The sequence below is a fragment of the Sander lucioperca genome, chromosome 8, assembly GCF_008315115.2.
Source record: "Sander lucioperca isolate FBNREF2018 chromosome 8, SLUC_FBN_1.2, whole genome shotgun sequence".
Taxonomy (NCBI): domain Eukaryota; kingdom Metazoa; phylum Chordata; class Actinopteri; order Perciformes; family Percidae; genus Sander; species Sander lucioperca.
In genome coordinates, this window is record NC_050180.1 from 22089952 (window position 1) to 22105928 (window position 15977).

Sequence of the window (15977 nt, forward strand, 5' to 3'; positions counted from 1 at the left end):
ATGATGTAAACAAAAAATGGTACAGCTTTCTCAGAAATCATCCACATCAATTGTTCTCAAAGTAGGGTCCAGGGACCCCCAGAAAAAAAGGGGAATCCTTATTTTTACTATAATTTCATCCATAAGTAGGCTAACACAATGACATAATGTATGACTATTTGGTCATTGGTTTCATACACTTTCTGTAATATAACATCTAAAAGAAAAAAATCCAATCAGATGGAGGACCCTGGGACGAAATCTTATCAAACGGAATGGGTGGGGGTGTCATGGTCTAATTTGTGTCAGTTTAGGGGTTCTCACCTTAATGAACCCCTCTGGACAACTGGTTGCGTGATGAAGGACTCTCGACCTTAATACAATACATCCATGACCTCACCAATATGCATCAAGGCTCCTGCCTGAAAGGCAATACCCAGGGTTTAAAAAACCCTCATATTCAGTATGTCACTGGCTACGGAAGTGAAACAGTATGGCACGCATGCTGGGTAATTTTGACTTTGAATGAGCGATTTTAATGACAATGAAATACATTGTGTTATATATCTTATGTTTGAATCTCTGTAATTTGCACAAACCTAGCAAAGAGTCCAGCTTGCAGGGGTAATCTGGAGTCATTTTAGGTATTTATTTTTCCATGAACGTGAATACCGCTTTAGCAAACTGAACTTAGCTATTGGTGTTAAGGAAAGTAATATGAAATCTCTGAATGGGGTTGTCTGCGAGATGAACCTGTCTGAACCTGAGGTCATCATGGCACACTGAGCTAACCTTACTGTCATCATTCAAGTGTTTGTGCATAAAATGTTACTCATAACCATACATAATTGAACACATTGTGATGCAGGTCAAATTAATGCGTTTCTTTTGTGTGTATTGTCTTCAGTTGACACAGGTCCCTGAAGGAGCACCTAACCTATGCTATCTCCAGACTGGAGTTTTGTGGGTGTGATTTCAGCTCCCTGATAGCTGCCCGCCTGTTGGTTTGACGTTGAAGTGCAAAGTGGGGACACTGTGTTGGTACAATGAACACCCCATTGCATTTTTAATTTGAGCCCAGGTCTGTGGTGATGCTTCGGCTCAGGTGTGTGAATTCCTTCCTTGGGAGGCTTCTTCATGGGGGGGCAGTGAACCGAGACCAGGTTCTGGAGCAGCTGCGGGTTTGCTCTGCTGAAGACCAGGTGTTTGATGTGGTTGGCAAGAACAAGGCCAAGCTCACAGTGAACCATGTCAGCAGGGCTGTGGGGATGCTGTGGCAGTTCCAGAAGGAGAAGCCACAAATGCTCAGGACTGTGGAGCTCATCAAAAGCCACCCACAGTTCTTGACTCTCCGGGTTTTGGCGGAGAACAAAATTGCTCTTATGGATGATTTTATGTTGGTTGACATGCTTTACAGTTTCCTCAGGTACATAAAGATATAGACAATTATTATAGACACAATAGTTGCAGTGTTATGTCTTTGAATCATAATATAGGAATGATAATGTACTGTATTACTGTCCATCTTTTAGGTTGAATGTGGATCCACATGACTCCCTTGTTCAGCAGTTGGTTTCAGAAGCATGGCTCAGAATAGACCGGTATGATTGCTTTACTTTGGTTTGAGTTGATGGGATGTAGGGCTGCAACTAACTATCATTTTCATTATTTAATAATCTATTTTCTTTCATTAATCAAGCAATTGTAAAGTCTATAAAATGCCAAAATACCCTCAACTGTCTTGTTCCAACCCAAATATAAAAAAATACATTTATATTAAATAGAGAAAAGGTGTAGATCTCTACATTAAAGAAGCTGAAATCAGCATATGTTTGGCATTTTTCCTTTTTATAAATTACTAAAAAGATAAATTAGTATCAAAATTGTTGTATTAATGGGATTTCTTTGCAGATTTCCAATGGCATCCCTGTCCAAGTTTTCCATCTGTCTCAGTGATCAGCACCTTCAACACAGTCCTCTAATGGGCCACATCACCAGTATTGTGGATCAGAGGTTGTCGTCCATTGATGATGCCAGGTTGGTCATGAGACGGATAAGATCAAATAACAAATATTTAATCAAATATAAGTACCTTATATTGACTCTGGTCATGTTTTCCCAGGATCCTAACTACACTGATGATCAGCATGTCGTCCCTGGTGTCTCCCCGGCTTCGGGATGCCCTGATTAGCAGGGCAGACCATCTCCTAGACACCATGGATCCCTCAAATTACAACAACCTGCGGAGAGTGGTGCAGTTTCTGCGCAACATCAAGCACAGTTACCGGCCTCTGCTGGAGAAGTGCAACAAGATCATCTTGTGCAACATTCCCAGACTGGACGCAGAAAATATCAGCATCATCATGGGGCTGTATCAGTCTCTGCAGTTCAACAACTGTGACTTCAGGCTGGCTGTCAAACAAAGACTAAAAGAACTGATTGATTCAAGCACTGACCCTTTCTCCTTCACCAAACTGTTTGTCGCTCTGGCTCCGATGGCCAGTCAGGAGATCAGAGACGGGTTTGTATCATTATCAATGGAGGGATCCATGAGTGGAAATCTAACCCTTTACAACAGTTCTTGAGTCACACATGTCTCCAATGTGGTTTAATCCCTCTCAGGTTGGAGAACACTGCCCTCCTGTTGGCGGACGAGCTCAATGCACATCAGGCTTTGGCTATAGCTGAAGCTCTAGAAGAGATTCAGAGCAGGAATCTTAGCTTACTGAACAAGTGAGTTCATATCTCATATCATATAGTTTAATAAGTGGAGCCAATATATTGACCAATTTCCACTTATTGGATATATATCAGTATTACCATATACACTAATGACAACAACATTTCATTATTGATCTTAAAAACAGGACCATTTAGGAGCTCTTCTGGTGCTTTTGATCGTGTACAGATCTTTTTTGGCAGATGCATTTGTCATAAAATTGTAAATGTTCAAATTTACATTTTCTGAGAACTTCAAGCACCTCTCGCTCATGCTGTCTTAAAAGTTGAGATTGAAAATGAATTATTGACATTGGAAACAGCAGTTGACAAAATCTCACCACAAGGCCCATTTGTTTAAAAACATTGTCTCCATGATATAGTTTGCCCATCAGAAAGCTCTGACAAGTTTATTTTTTAATTGTAAAAGCTCTCCACTCAGGTTATATCTTGTTGAAAGTCAAATTTCAGGGGTCCTTATCATAATGTTGTGTATTTAATGTGTTTATGTGAAAAGATTCCACCGATATTTTGTAAAATGTAATTATAACAAAATTATTTTCCAGAATTGCATCGGTAATCCAAAGGAACCTTCATTGCTACAAGCCAGTGGAGGTAGCCAGAATCACCCAGGCTCTTTTTCTGCTGCAGTATCAGAACCCCGAACTCTTCACTAAACTAAGAAACATTTTGGTCAAGTAAGTGTTTATTTGAGCTAAGGAAGACATGTTGCCTCTCTCTTTGATTGAAACGTAGGCTGGTTACAATTTTTCTTGCAGCTTTTTGCAGCGCAGCTTCTTCCCCTACGAGGTGACCATGTTGACCCGTGTTCTGTCTATGCTGCCCTGCCCGCGGCTTGACGAGGGCGTGATCTCAAGGGTGGATGCGGTAGTGTCCCAGTGCAATCTCAATGACCTCAACACCATTTCTTTCGCCGTTGCCAAGTGGGTGCGCAATGATCCCTCCTACCGCCACAACACTCCCAGCAAGTACGTCCGTCTGCTGCAGACCCTGAATCGCTGCGGGCATGAGAGGCTGCAAACGGCCGACCGGCTGGACTTGGTGCTGGAGGAGCTCAAGTACATTTCTGGAGAGTGGTTTGAGGAAATGCTACTGGAAGAGACGATGGTCACGCTGAAGAGGATGATGGACCAAATAAACTGGACCAATGTGCCTGAGCTTGCCCTCTTCTTAACCAGGATAAATCACCTCTGCCCTCCCCTGATGGACCGTATCGCCAGTATGGCCATTAAAGACATTGACAAGGTGCCCTAAGAGACATCACAATGTGTTGAGTCTGGAATAATTCAATATATATTAAGCGTACTTTTCCTGTATCCTTTTTCAGATTCACCACTCGGCAACCTATGCTACCCTTCTACCCTTCTCTGTCCTGAATTATGATCCCGTACAAGCAGACGAGTTGTATAATGTTTGTATTCAGCGCTTCACGCCTCATATCAGTAAGTCAATCAGTTTACACTGACTTTTTTTTCTTATTTTAAACTTACACTAACACCTTTCCCTCTTGTGTTTGTAGGGTCCTTTGACCCACATCTGCTAGTTCTCCTGGCATACACTTTGGCTGTGGCCGACTGTTTTCCTGAGGAACTGGTCAAAGAAATTTTCAGTATAGACTTTCTGGGAAAGCTGGATGCCCAACTAGAAAGTATGTCCCCCACTTTGCTTGCAAATGTGTTTATGTTAAAATATAATTGTTAATATGCATCTTTTAGCAAAATTAAGATGTAAGCACCTCACAGTTCAATAAGATTAACTGTTGTCCTAAACTTCTTGCAGCTCTACCTGATAACCTAAACATGCGGACCAGACTACGCCTCATGGAGCTCAATCGTGCCGTGTGTCTCGAGTGTCCCGAGTTCCAGGTGCCCTGGTTTCATGAGCGCTACTGCCAGCAGTTGCAAAAGAAAGGTTAAAAAAAAAAAAAAGATGCACTGGTTTAGGTGGGGAAAATGGAATTCAAATAAAAATGTATATGTCATATATTCTGTCAATGTTTTTTTTCTTCAGGGAATGGAACTGTGAGTCCTGTACAACAGCAGATCCACAAAATGCTGGGCGAGGTTCTCGGTGGCATTAACTGTGTTCGAGTAGCAGTTGTCACTCCATATTTTTACACTGCAGGTGAGTATTATGGGGTGGATTTCCATCTCAATATTAAACACTAATTTGATGTTTTATCACACCTGTTCTATTCTACAAAAGTCTGCACCTGAGGAAAAATGAAGCTCATACGATGGGTAGCCCCTTCACTTGCCATGCATCAAGTCAATTTATACGGATGAATTTCAATTTATAACTCTTAAACACAAGCTTTAAGGTAACGGTCACATTATATTTCCGTTATTTCCGTCAGAAGTGTAATGTGACCGCGTTTTGCCTTTACAGACTTTGAATGCATACTGGACAAAGATCTGCAGCCGTTGCCCTACAGCGAGCCCAGCACACTGCAGATCTCAGACAGAGGAAAGGTTCACTGGGGGACCAGCTCAGTGGAAAACATCAGGGATGAGCTGCCACCTGGAGCTCAGCGGTAGGCATATATCAGAAAACAACCTGAATAACAAAGATGAATAAGTAGACCAATCGGAAATGAATTATGTTTGACATCCTGTTTTTATTTTATCACTCAAGAGTTGCTGTGGACTTTCTTGATTCAAAGTCCTTCTGCAAGAACTCTCACCATATGAAAGGTGAAGCCCTGATGAGAAAAAGACACCTTGAAATTCTGGGATATAGTGTGGTTCAGGTGAGAAGACACCATTTAAGATTGCATGCCTTGGGGCGCCTGGGTAGCTCACCTGGTTGAGCATGCGTCCCATGTACAAAGGATCAGTCCTTACCGCAGCGGCCATGGGTTTGATTCCGACCTGTGGCCCTTTGCTGCATGTCATCCACCTCTCTCTCCCCTTTCCTGTCCTGTCAAATAAAGGGCTAAAAATGCCCCAAAAAGTCTTTAAAAACAAAAAGAAATATTACATGCGGTGATCATATTAAATGTCAGTGACACTGAAATATTTCTTTTTTACAGATCCCTCACTTTGAATGGAACTCTATGGAGCTTTCAACACCAGATGCCTGGAAGGACTATCTAAAGAAGAACCTGTTTAGAGAGCTTTCTTCTTGAAGGCCTTATTTATTGAATAATGAAAGTAACATTGCATTTAATGCTTTGACAGTGTTTTGAAAACTATGTTAATATACATCAAGTGTTCCTTACTTTGAGCGCAAAGTTGACATGAATCTACCTTGTTCATGTTAAGTGAGATTGTGTATTATGTGCTTTTGCATTAAAATTTGTATTTTTAATAAAATATAAAGCTTCATTAGCTTTAAAAAAAATGTAGATCTAACATGAATGCGGTATTATCAGTGTTGCTCAACAAACTGGCTATCATGCATTTTGCTAGACTAGTCGATATGCAGAGCGTCAACAGGAGCCAAGGTTTCCATCAGTCCTCTCTTTGGGAGTATTGTTTACCAATTCGCACAGATTTAAACTGTGATTGTAGAGCTTTTGAACATGAACATTTTCCCAAGACTACATTTTGTCCCTTACATATGTGACATATGCAGACTCTTATTCATACATTAAAAAGGCCTTAACATTTAACTGAACCTTTGTTAGTTTAGTCCAATCTGTTCTGAATACTAGTGACTTCTCATACTACAACAGCATTAAAACATTTAAAAAATGTCCATGACAGGGCCACAATATTTTGAATAATCATATAAACCGTGTAGTATTGCATGAAAACAAACCAATCTAAAAGGTCAAACGGACAGTAAGCCTGTGGAGATGATGTTTTAATACTGAAGAGTTACACGGTACTTGTAACTGACTGGAAGATGAATATTTTCTGATTAAAAGAAAACATTTTTATGCAAACCTATCCAGCTAACAGTAACAACAATAAAATCTTGTAATTAAGGGGTGAAAGTGGGGAATTCTCAACAAGTGATGTGTTTTAGAAGATCAGAATCAATTAAGTCTGGTCCAAACGACAAGAAATAAGCCAATTAAAACTAACACATTTCATAGAAACACTCACAGAACAGGCAAAGAGAACATGTGATATGTTAAATGACAACAAGCCACTTAATAAAGAGCATGTACATAATATTATTGCCTACAGTAGTACCGGTAAAGTGAACGTGCTTTAAATGTCCCTAGACTGTTGTTACAGATGGGGCATTCTGGCTGCATTTAGACACATGGACACACAGGAGGCTCCAGCTGCATAACGCATCTCTTTGATCATACCAGTCCACTGTTTCTTGTCATCTTCATACCTGGTGAGACAGTTAACACATGTCACTATAATACAGCGTTGAGAGTATTATGAGAGCCATCATTATAAAAAAAAATTGAGCAAGATGACATTGTTCTGTGCCACATTATATTGTAACATGTAATGCAACAAAATCAACACATACAGCCAAATGTCGATGATTTCACCGGGTGCGCATTCGTTCTCGCTCTCCACCAAGGCGAAGCCTCCAACAGTGTACAACTGCCCTCCACAGCTCACCAGGTTGACTGAACTCCTCTCCTGGGGCAACTCTGGGAAGGGTGACCACCTGCAACCAGGTACACTCAGCTGTATTAATGTGATATCTCCATGTTGTTTGTTTTTTCTTTTCCTTAAGAATCTCAGCAAGAGTTCCTTGACTTTTTATTTGAATTTTATATTAAAGGAATATAAAATAAAACATATATTGTATATGTGTTACACAAATTATAATACTTTGTTCTCATTTGTGCTTTTTGTCTGGATGCCTTCTCTTTAAAATCTTTCAAATGAAGCAATCTGAGGATGAAAACACCATGGTTTAACTGCTCACTGCAAGATTGGGACCACTGATTTAAAGCATGCAAATATAGAAAAAAGCTGTGAGATTTTATGAATATTTGATATATAAAACTTGGATTGGTAAACTAAATATCTGAAAATAATAAAAACCAGCTATGTACAACACTTTAAGGTGCCTATACAAATTGTTATAATAAAACCACATACTTGTTGGTTCCAAAGTCATAGGCTTCACACGCAGCTGTGAGGCCTTCCTCATTGACTCCCCCAGCGACAACAATCTTCCCGTTGTGGATAACTGCCCCAAACATGGACCTGGGCGTCTTCATGGAAGCCACTTCTTTCCACTCTGACCTCTTGTGGCTGTATGCAAACATCTTATTGGTTGCTTTACTTTACCAGAGAGACAAAACAGATGAATGTGAAGGGTTAATGTAATGTGAAAATAATATATTTTGACTTAATTTAAAAGTGTTTTGGCATTGCAATCTTACTTGTCATCTGTTTTTCCTCCAATACAGTACACCAGCCCGTTCTCAGAGACAACACAGTGGCCGTGGATGTTCAAGGGCAACTTTTTTGTTTGAGTCCATTTCATTTTTCTAAAAAAGGGCAGATAAACAGTATTTAAATTGTAAATACACACTAGTGCTTTCAATAAGACAAAGGAATGAGCACATCCAAAATGGTTGTACTGAACTTACTCAATGTCATAGCACAGAACAGTGTCATGAGACTCATTGGACTGTAAATCTTTTCCTGCCACAGCAAAAAGGAGATTTTCACATTCACCTACAGCAAACAAACACCTGGGGGAAGGCATGGGTGGCAGAGCAATCCATTCAGCAGTGAGACTGTCCAACTGAAAGACACATTTTAAGATATTTTGGAAAACCAAATGAAGGAATTACTTTGATGTGTTCAGAACATCTGCGATGTAAATTACAGTTTTATACCTGGTAGAAGTAACACTGCAATGGGTTTTCTTTGTCCTCTTCGTCCACAAACAGTCCTCCCAACACATACAGATTGTTCTTCTTTGTTACCAGGCTGACGTGGTTTCGGGGGATCTGCTCAGCCATTGCAGCAAGCAAACATTCATTCTCTTGGACATCATAAGCTACGGCAGCAGTGTCATTGATCATCAGAACCATGTCTTTGGCATACATGCCATATCTGCGGTTATCATTCAGATAGCCGGGCAACTTTTCCTCCTCTCCTTCCTCATCATCTTTTCCCTTTTTCTTCTCAGGCAGCTTCCCTGCAAAGGCTTCCTTTATGACTTTGATTTTTTTGAGAAGCTCAGGATCAGCCTTAATGAGGTCAACCTTCTCCACCTTCTCCTTAAAGTACTTCTCTGGGAGCAAACGGAAACGAATGCACTCAAAGGCCTCCTCTAAGGATTTCACGCGCTTCTCTTTGTCTTTTCTGATCCACCTCATGAGGGTCTCAAACACTACTTCCTCCTTTTGTACATTCAATGCATCTGCTCCAATAATGGCAAAGAACTCAGGTGGAGCGAGCTCCAAGAAATCCTCATCACTTGCTATGGTCTCAAATCGATCTGCAATGTAATCTCGAGCTGCCATTGCCAGTCTGGCGCTGTTCAGCATCAGTCCCAGCCTGTAGATGGCAAGACAGTTTTTCTTTGACAGCGTCTTCTGGAGATAATTCACACAAACTGTGAACACTGAGGGGATCTGGAAGCGGTTGGCAGCAGCCAAAATATCCTGCACGTTGTTGTCGTTGATGTCAATCTCTGCTGAGTACATGTGATTTACAATGGCCTCCATAATAACGGGGTCTAGGTTCTCCAGAACAACCTCCATTTGATCCATTTCCTTGCCATCAGTTGAGAAGTACAGCTCCCGGAAATAAGGACTACAAGCTGACAGAATGAGCCGATGGCAGGGGATGCTTCGGTCTTCAACCTTTAGCACACAGTCAATTAACTTATTCTCATTCAGGAGCTCTTTGAGTCCATCCTGCAGCAAAGTGCTCTGAAACAGACGGAGATCTTCCCTCATGCTTTGGGGATCCATTCTTCTAGGACAGGACGTGGAAGTGTTTACAACAGACAGAGAACTATAGGCAGCCAGGTCTGAAGTCACTTCAATATAACCGTGCCCCCTCTAAATATAGCAAACCACCCCATCCATGAAGAATTCAGGTTGGCCAAATCGGAGAGCTCACACAGCTGTCATAAAGTAAAAACAACTGTGGAGCCTTGTCACCCTAGTGATTTGTAACAACACTGAGGTACAGTCACACAGAAATAACCTATGATCCTTTCATTTCATTCTTTTTTATCAAATAGGGTGACGTATCTATCTATCTATCTATCTATCTACTAAACACAATGGCAGGACTATTTGTTCCAGCACTTTATGTGTTCACAGATGGCCTTTACTACAATCCTGTGTATTCTAGAGACATCTACATGTGGAGTGAGTCACAGTTCATTAATAATAATAAAAACTTCAATACAGTGTTATTCAGTATAGGGATGTGACACATCCACAGGGGAGTTATCTAACAAGAAGACAGGGTCAGTGAACAGCTGCTGCCACAGGAGGTAACAGTTTGTCCTCTTTCACATTTTTTAAATACTTTAGCACCTTCTGCAGTTATGTATTTAGCCTGAGATCATTGTTTTTTCCACATACAAATGAATTGTGTGTGAGATACAGTACAAACTTACTGCATTATTGTTATTCAAATGTAAAAAAAAAAAAAAAAAAAAAGTACTCTCCAATGTCTATTTAAATACATTTATTAAATTTACAAACTGCATTATATGTCACATTCTAGTCATTACAAGAAAATGTTTTACACAAATATCCTCAAACTAAATATGCCCTACATGTACTTTAGTGTTTTCTATTTTTCTTTTTTTTTTTAATCAAAAAGTACCTATGCATAAACTGTACAACTTTTAACCTGACATATAAATAAATAGGTTTCATATTATTTCAGCTCATGACTTCCCACAGTCCTTGAAGTGTGAAGCCATCCTTCAGCTTCTCAACAGCGAGGCCCAGCTCCTCAGAGAAAATTGGCTCACGGTCTTGTTGCTTTGGAACAACATTAAACAAATGAAAAAATTATAACACAACATACTATACAACATATTTTACAATTATAGCTGGTGATAAAATGTATTGTGAGACTTTACCTTATTTCCATCAGCAAAGTAAGCCTGTGGGCACGCAACACACACAATTCAACTCATTTATTTAAAAAAAAAAAAACTGGGACATGTCATTGTCATCTGATGAGCACCGCTCCATAACACAAATGAGCACTAGGCAACCTGAATTCATGTTTGTTCATTATGCTGAAGGGCTTTAGCTGGCAGCTATTCTGAGAGTCTTAAAACTAAACCATTGACTCCCAGAGGAGTGATGAGTGTAACTCACCGTGAAAGCATCGGTCTGCTCATCGGGCTCAATTTCCACGTCATCGAAAGGCTGTTCCACTGTCAGTTCTTCCAACGGCTGGGGCTGAAATTATTGTTAGGACAAACAGCGCTATGACAACAAGATCAGCTGAACTAGTGAAAAAGCCAGCTACAATGGTGTATGCAAAACAATTACAGGAATGTAGATACTAAAAAAATTAGCTGTGAAAATGCCAGTGATTCAAAAATAAAGGAGGGTATTTTAAAGTTGGTTTGTTTCGAGTTTCAAGTCTTTCTTCACGTTTTAATGTTGTACTGTTGAGGTGTTCAGGGTCACTGCTTCTAATATTGTGACACCTACCTTTTCTTCCATTTCATAGTCCACTCCAAAGATGGGGTTGGCAGAGTACACCTTATGCAATGAGTTGATTTCCTTGAGTGCGTCTTGAAGCTTATCCACAGGGTCAATCTTAAACCCGAGCACATAGCCACCACTCTAAAAACATATGTAGATTTATGCACTCAAACCCCAGGTAATACATCATTATATTGTGATCAGTTCAGATGAATGTGACTGAAACTGCAGAAGAAAAATATTTTACCTGGCGTGAACTCTCTATCACCAAAGCCAATCCAAACTTTGAGTCTCTTATTCTGATGGACCACTAAATAAAAAAAATAAATAAATAAAAAAATGGAAATAAAACACACAATCTTAAATTGAAAGAGAAACAATACATTGTTTTTACAACCAAAACAAGATCATTAGTAGCAGCTCATATGCAAGAGTACAGTGGTGTCTGTCTATGACTAAAGTGAAACTACCTCAATAAAAAAATAAGTAGCTGTAGTGACACAGGGCTGCTGAGATTAATCACTAAACAAATGTATCATACCGACTAAAACAGGATGGAAAATTACAAAAGGTACCTCATGCCTCCTGCTGTGTGGATGTACAGTACACCAACCTAAAGGTTGCTCTGTGTCTGTTTTTACACTTTTTGGTGTATTTATATTGAAAGTGCATTATGCAATTGACAACCACACAGAGTTCCTCTCTCACTTAGGCGCTCCTGAGCACATAATAGGTTTGGATGTTTTTTATGACATTATACATTCACACTAATATCTACATTAAAGTATCTGGTCACACTATCAGTTGCCATTCAACAAGTTTCAAAATATTTTGAGCCACGAATTAGCAACAAAAAAAGGAAAACAAAGAATCCCATTATTAGAACCAATCAAAAGGCCACTTGACAAGTCAGGTGGAAAAGTGAGGACTGGATTGGTAATGTTATTTAGTGTATTGTACTTACAATCTGAAGGTAAGGAATGCTGACATTGAAGCTCTCGTTCATATTGGCATGCCACACGATCCGAACATTGGTGATAAAGAAGGTTCCAAGATTACCCTAAAAGAAAGCATTTTAAACATTTTAAGCTGTTATGCTATTTTTAGTGTAAGTCTGAGTATTTATGATGTCAGAGAAACGTAAACTGGAAAATGCTAAATTGAAGCAAATCATTTCGACAGACACTTTTGCATCACCCGTACCTGATCACTGGATAAATTCCAAACTCCATTAATTTTATCATAAACTTGCTCTCGGGGCAAGAGCCTCAGCTGTTTATTTTGAATGAGAGCAGCTCGCAATTTCAGGTCCCTGTACATTTTCGATGTCTCATAGGCCCTAACACGAAACAAAAACAAAAGTATTTATTAAGACATACATTTTACATAGACTGTAATCACAGAACTGAACACTGCCTCAGCATTGTTTTACCTGTGGACAGCAATAACAGAAGTGAAGAGCCGTGGACTCCCTGGAACCACATTGGTGAAAATGAACTCAAATCTTGTGTTGTTGGACTTTGTCAAGATGTAGAGCGCTTCAGTTTGGCCTCTCAGTTTCTGGAAAATAGCATTCAATTAATAAATTAGCATTGTTTGTCAGTCTCTATCACATTTCTGTTAAATTCTTCATTTATTATTTACTTCAATAGCATGTCGAAACAATGTTGCCTTTATTTGTTCTTGCAGAGATTAGTTTGAAACATTTTTCCACTTTAAACTTGTGAATAAAAAGACATATTTGACACAGACTTGTGATGTGTGTGAGGAAATGTAAAAACATTATGGACAAATACTTTGGACTTACTTGAAATAATAACATAAGATAGGCTTACTTACTGAGTTAGCTGTCCTTGTTGTGATGTTAATGATGGAGTTGTAACCCACAGCTAAAAAAACAAAACAGATTTGCAAGATTTTTAATATGATTTCTCACACTTGGCTTCTTCCAGTCATCTTGACTTTGCACTTTGTTGCTATGTACTTGTAAATGTGAGCACTGAAAATAAAGTAAGAGCCTCAAGATATATAGTGGCACTCATAAGTTTATGAACCCATGCTAAAGTTGACTAAAAAGAGGAATAAAAAAAAAAAATCATCTTTTGGAAATTGATCTTAATGCCTTAATTAAAAACATGGCATGGGGTACTTTCCATAAAATCATCTCTCTATCATCTCTTTATCAGGATGCATAGTATCCAGAATACTATGCATCCTGATTTGGAATTAAAGTAGACCCACATCATCACATACCCTTCACCATACCTAGAGATTGGCATGTTTTTATGTCGGTTAGCCTAATAGCTGGTTTGATTTGCATTGAGAGATGATTTTATGGAAAGTACCCCATGCCAGTCTCTAGGTATGGTGAAGGGTATGTGATGATGTGGGGCTATTTTAATTCCAAAGGCCAAGGGAACTTTTTCAGGATGCATAGTATCCTGGATCCATGAAATAACTGGCCTTTAAAAATAAAAACCTGCCTGCCTCTATGGGAATTTAACATAGGGGGTGTACTTACTTATGCCCCCTGTATTTTAAGGAAGAACATTATTTATTTACGATACATTATTCATTCACAAAGAAAATTGATGTCCTTAAAGGTTGGATTTTTCCTCATTTTTTTTGATTAAGGCATTAAGATCCATCCAAAAGATGATTCTTTATTCCTCTTTTTAGTCAACTTTAGCATGGGTTCATAAAATTATGAGTGCCACTGTATTATTCTGTTTATCAGTATGATTTTCATTATTTTCCTAAAGCACTTAGTATTACTTGCAGTGCTTGTTCATTGAAACACTTTAAAATAAAGTTGATTGAACATACAACATACAGAATGACATGAAGCCATCAGCTTCATCTCAACAAATGGTAAAAACCTATTTTGTATTGGATTATTCTGAAATTGGTGGTAATGGTGTTTCACAAGATCTTTAGATTTAGTTCAGATTTAAGCAAAATGGAGAACGAAATTGAGGGTGCACAGGAAAGTCATTTAACCTAATCTGTTGAAGATGTTCAAATAATACAATTTAATAAGGTAGAGAGGGCAGACATATTCTGCCGATGTGCTGCTGATGGAGAGAGGCAAACAATAAGATAAATACATGCATTTAATCATGAAGGTGTACTCACACAAATTGACTCTTGGCAGGGCCGAAGAATGCCAAATGATTCTCAGGTTTGTTACCAACAGTCGTCCTGCAAAAAAATGGACATCACATTTTAGGTGACCAGCACTCACAAGGTTGCGCAGATAGTTTTAACCTCCAAGACAGCCAACTACCTCGATCTCCGTTGTTTCCTTTCGTGTCTTCTATGGAGTCCAGACAGTCTATTAGTGCTTCTCCTGGACGAGTTTTCATCTGCCTGTGTACAAGGAAATTAGAAAGTATCTACCGATAGAGCAAATATCAAATATATTTGCATCTCCCTTGCCTGTGTAATGTTATAAAATGGATTGACGGATTGATGAGTGATAGCTGAGGCTTAATTTAGCTAGCTAAGTGTATCACAGCTGGTTAACATTACACAGTAAAGCTGATATTAATATAACGTCTATCTATGACATCTAGCTAGCTATACACTAAAACAAATGTGGCATAATGCTACCGTAAAACGTTTTCCACGACAGACTTTAAAGCTAAACACACTTTCAGTCTTGTATTAGCAACAGGCGAATTAACGTAGTTTATCTGACGTTACCATTGGTTAGCCAATTAGCGAGCTAGCTAACTAGCTAGCTATTTTAGTTCGTTTGTACGATGGTGAAATAATCCCAAAACTACTACAGTGAAGTAACTTACTGTGCTGTTATGTCGAATCTAACGTCTCTGTCCTCCCAGAGAGCATCTAAAATAGATGACATGACTGCAGGTAATAAACCCTTCGGCTTAACGTTAGTTTAGTAACGTTTGCTAGCTTACTTGCTAGCTAAATGTTAGACTGGCTAATCTGAACTAGCCTCTCTAGCGTCATAATCACTGTGGCAACAGACGGCAAGCAAACGGGACAATATTGTGGACCTGTTTTCAACCAATCGCAAAACTTGTGGCAACATGTTTATACGTTATTATTATACATCTATCTATACTATAGATTCTATAGTATAGATAGATGTATAATTAGGGAAAAATATGATTTCATGTACAATAAACTATAGATTCTATAGTTTATTTATTGTTTATTTAGATATTCAGATTTTTTCCTAAATCTTAAACATGTAGTGTTTGGATTTACTAACAAATTTTCTGCCAGTGAGTACGATATTATTCAAATTCCTTGAAATTTAATAACTAAATGTATCAATTACATTAATTTTATTCTTTTTATTTAATAGTCTTGTCAATAGCATTCACAGCATACATCTTGAATTGTCATAGTAGGAAAAGCACAGGTGTACTAATAATAATGGCTCTCTTCAATTCAAGTGTCTCAATAAGCTGTGACAGTGAGACAGCGTGTACAAGAGCAGCTAAATGGAATTCAGACCTCATTATTTTTTATTTTTTACACCGGTTCTTTTCAGTGACAAAATGTCGGTTGTAAAAAGAGTCCAGCCAATTATCTCTGTTTCAGAGACCTCGGCTGTTACAAAACGGAGACAAAAAGTTTATATAGCCTAATAGAGACATGTTTTGTGACCTTCAAAATGGCCTTTGCTTTGTGAAACATCTGCCACTCAATAAGT

The 15977-nt window shown here is 38.8% G+C and overlaps 3 protein-coding genes across 6 annotated transcripts; 1 reads left to right on the plus strand and 2 right to left on the minus strand.

Moving 5' to 3' along the window:
• The first annotated feature begins 382 nt into the window (after positions 1 to 382).
• On the plus strand, positions 383 to 5886 carry fastkd1 (FAST kinase domains 1). Of its 4 annotated transcripts, none has more exons than XM_031298017.2 (15): positions 383 to 488; positions 887 to 1405; positions 1512 to 1580; positions 1891 to 2016; positions 2102 to 2500; positions 2602 to 2712; positions 3264 to 3395; positions 3477 to 3963; positions 4046 to 4160; positions 4238 to 4366; positions 4498 to 4629; positions 4729 to 4842; positions 5107 to 5251; positions 5353 to 5467; positions 5750 to 5886. In XM_031298017.2, the coding sequence occupies exons 2-15, from the start codon at positions 1071 to 1073 to the stop codon at positions 5843 to 5845; spliced, it is 2505 nt and encodes an 834-aa protein (XP_031153877.1). In that variant the 5' UTR covers positions 383 to 488; positions 887 to 1070; the 3' UTR covers positions 5846 to 5886. The 4 variants fall into 4 exon arrangements, with proteins under 4 accessions (XP_031153877.1, XP_035860248.1, XP_031153885.1 ...); XM_036004355.1 differs by having other exon boundaries at positions 448 to 777; positions 882 to 1405; XM_031298025.2 differs by having other exon boundaries at positions 448 to 747.
• A 291-nt stretch (positions 5887 to 6177) lies between these two features.
• On the minus strand, positions 6178 to 9632 carry klhl41a (kelch-like family member 41a). The gene is made up of 6 exons (XM_031298038.2): positions 8489 to 9632; positions 8237 to 8394; positions 8027 to 8134; positions 7740 to 7925; positions 7156 to 7299; positions 6178 to 7011 (listed from the first exon to the last, which is right to left on the minus strand). The coding sequence occupies exons 1-6, from the start codon at positions 9572 to 9574 to the stop codon at positions 6900 to 6902; spliced, it is 1794 nt and encodes a 597-aa protein (XP_031153898.1). The 5' UTR covers positions 9575 to 9632; the 3' UTR covers positions 6178 to 6899.
• A 764-nt stretch (positions 9633 to 10396) lies between these two features.
• On the minus strand, positions 10397 to 15290 carry bbs5 (Bardet-Biedl syndrome 5). The gene is made up of 12 exons (XM_031298051.2): positions 15094 to 15290; positions 14574 to 14656; positions 14423 to 14488; positions 13127 to 13176; positions 12720 to 12847; positions 12491 to 12626; positions 12252 to 12347; positions 11535 to 11597; positions 11294 to 11428; positions 10952 to 11035; positions 10708 to 10731; positions 10397 to 10606 (listed from the first exon to the last, which is right to left on the minus strand). Exons 1-12 carry the CDS (start codon positions 15153 to 15155, stop codon positions 10505 to 10507), a joined length of 1029 nt encoding a protein of 342 aa, XP_031153911.1. The 5' UTR covers positions 15156 to 15290; the 3' UTR covers positions 10397 to 10504.
• Between the last annotated feature and the right edge of the window lie 687 nt (positions 15291 to 15977).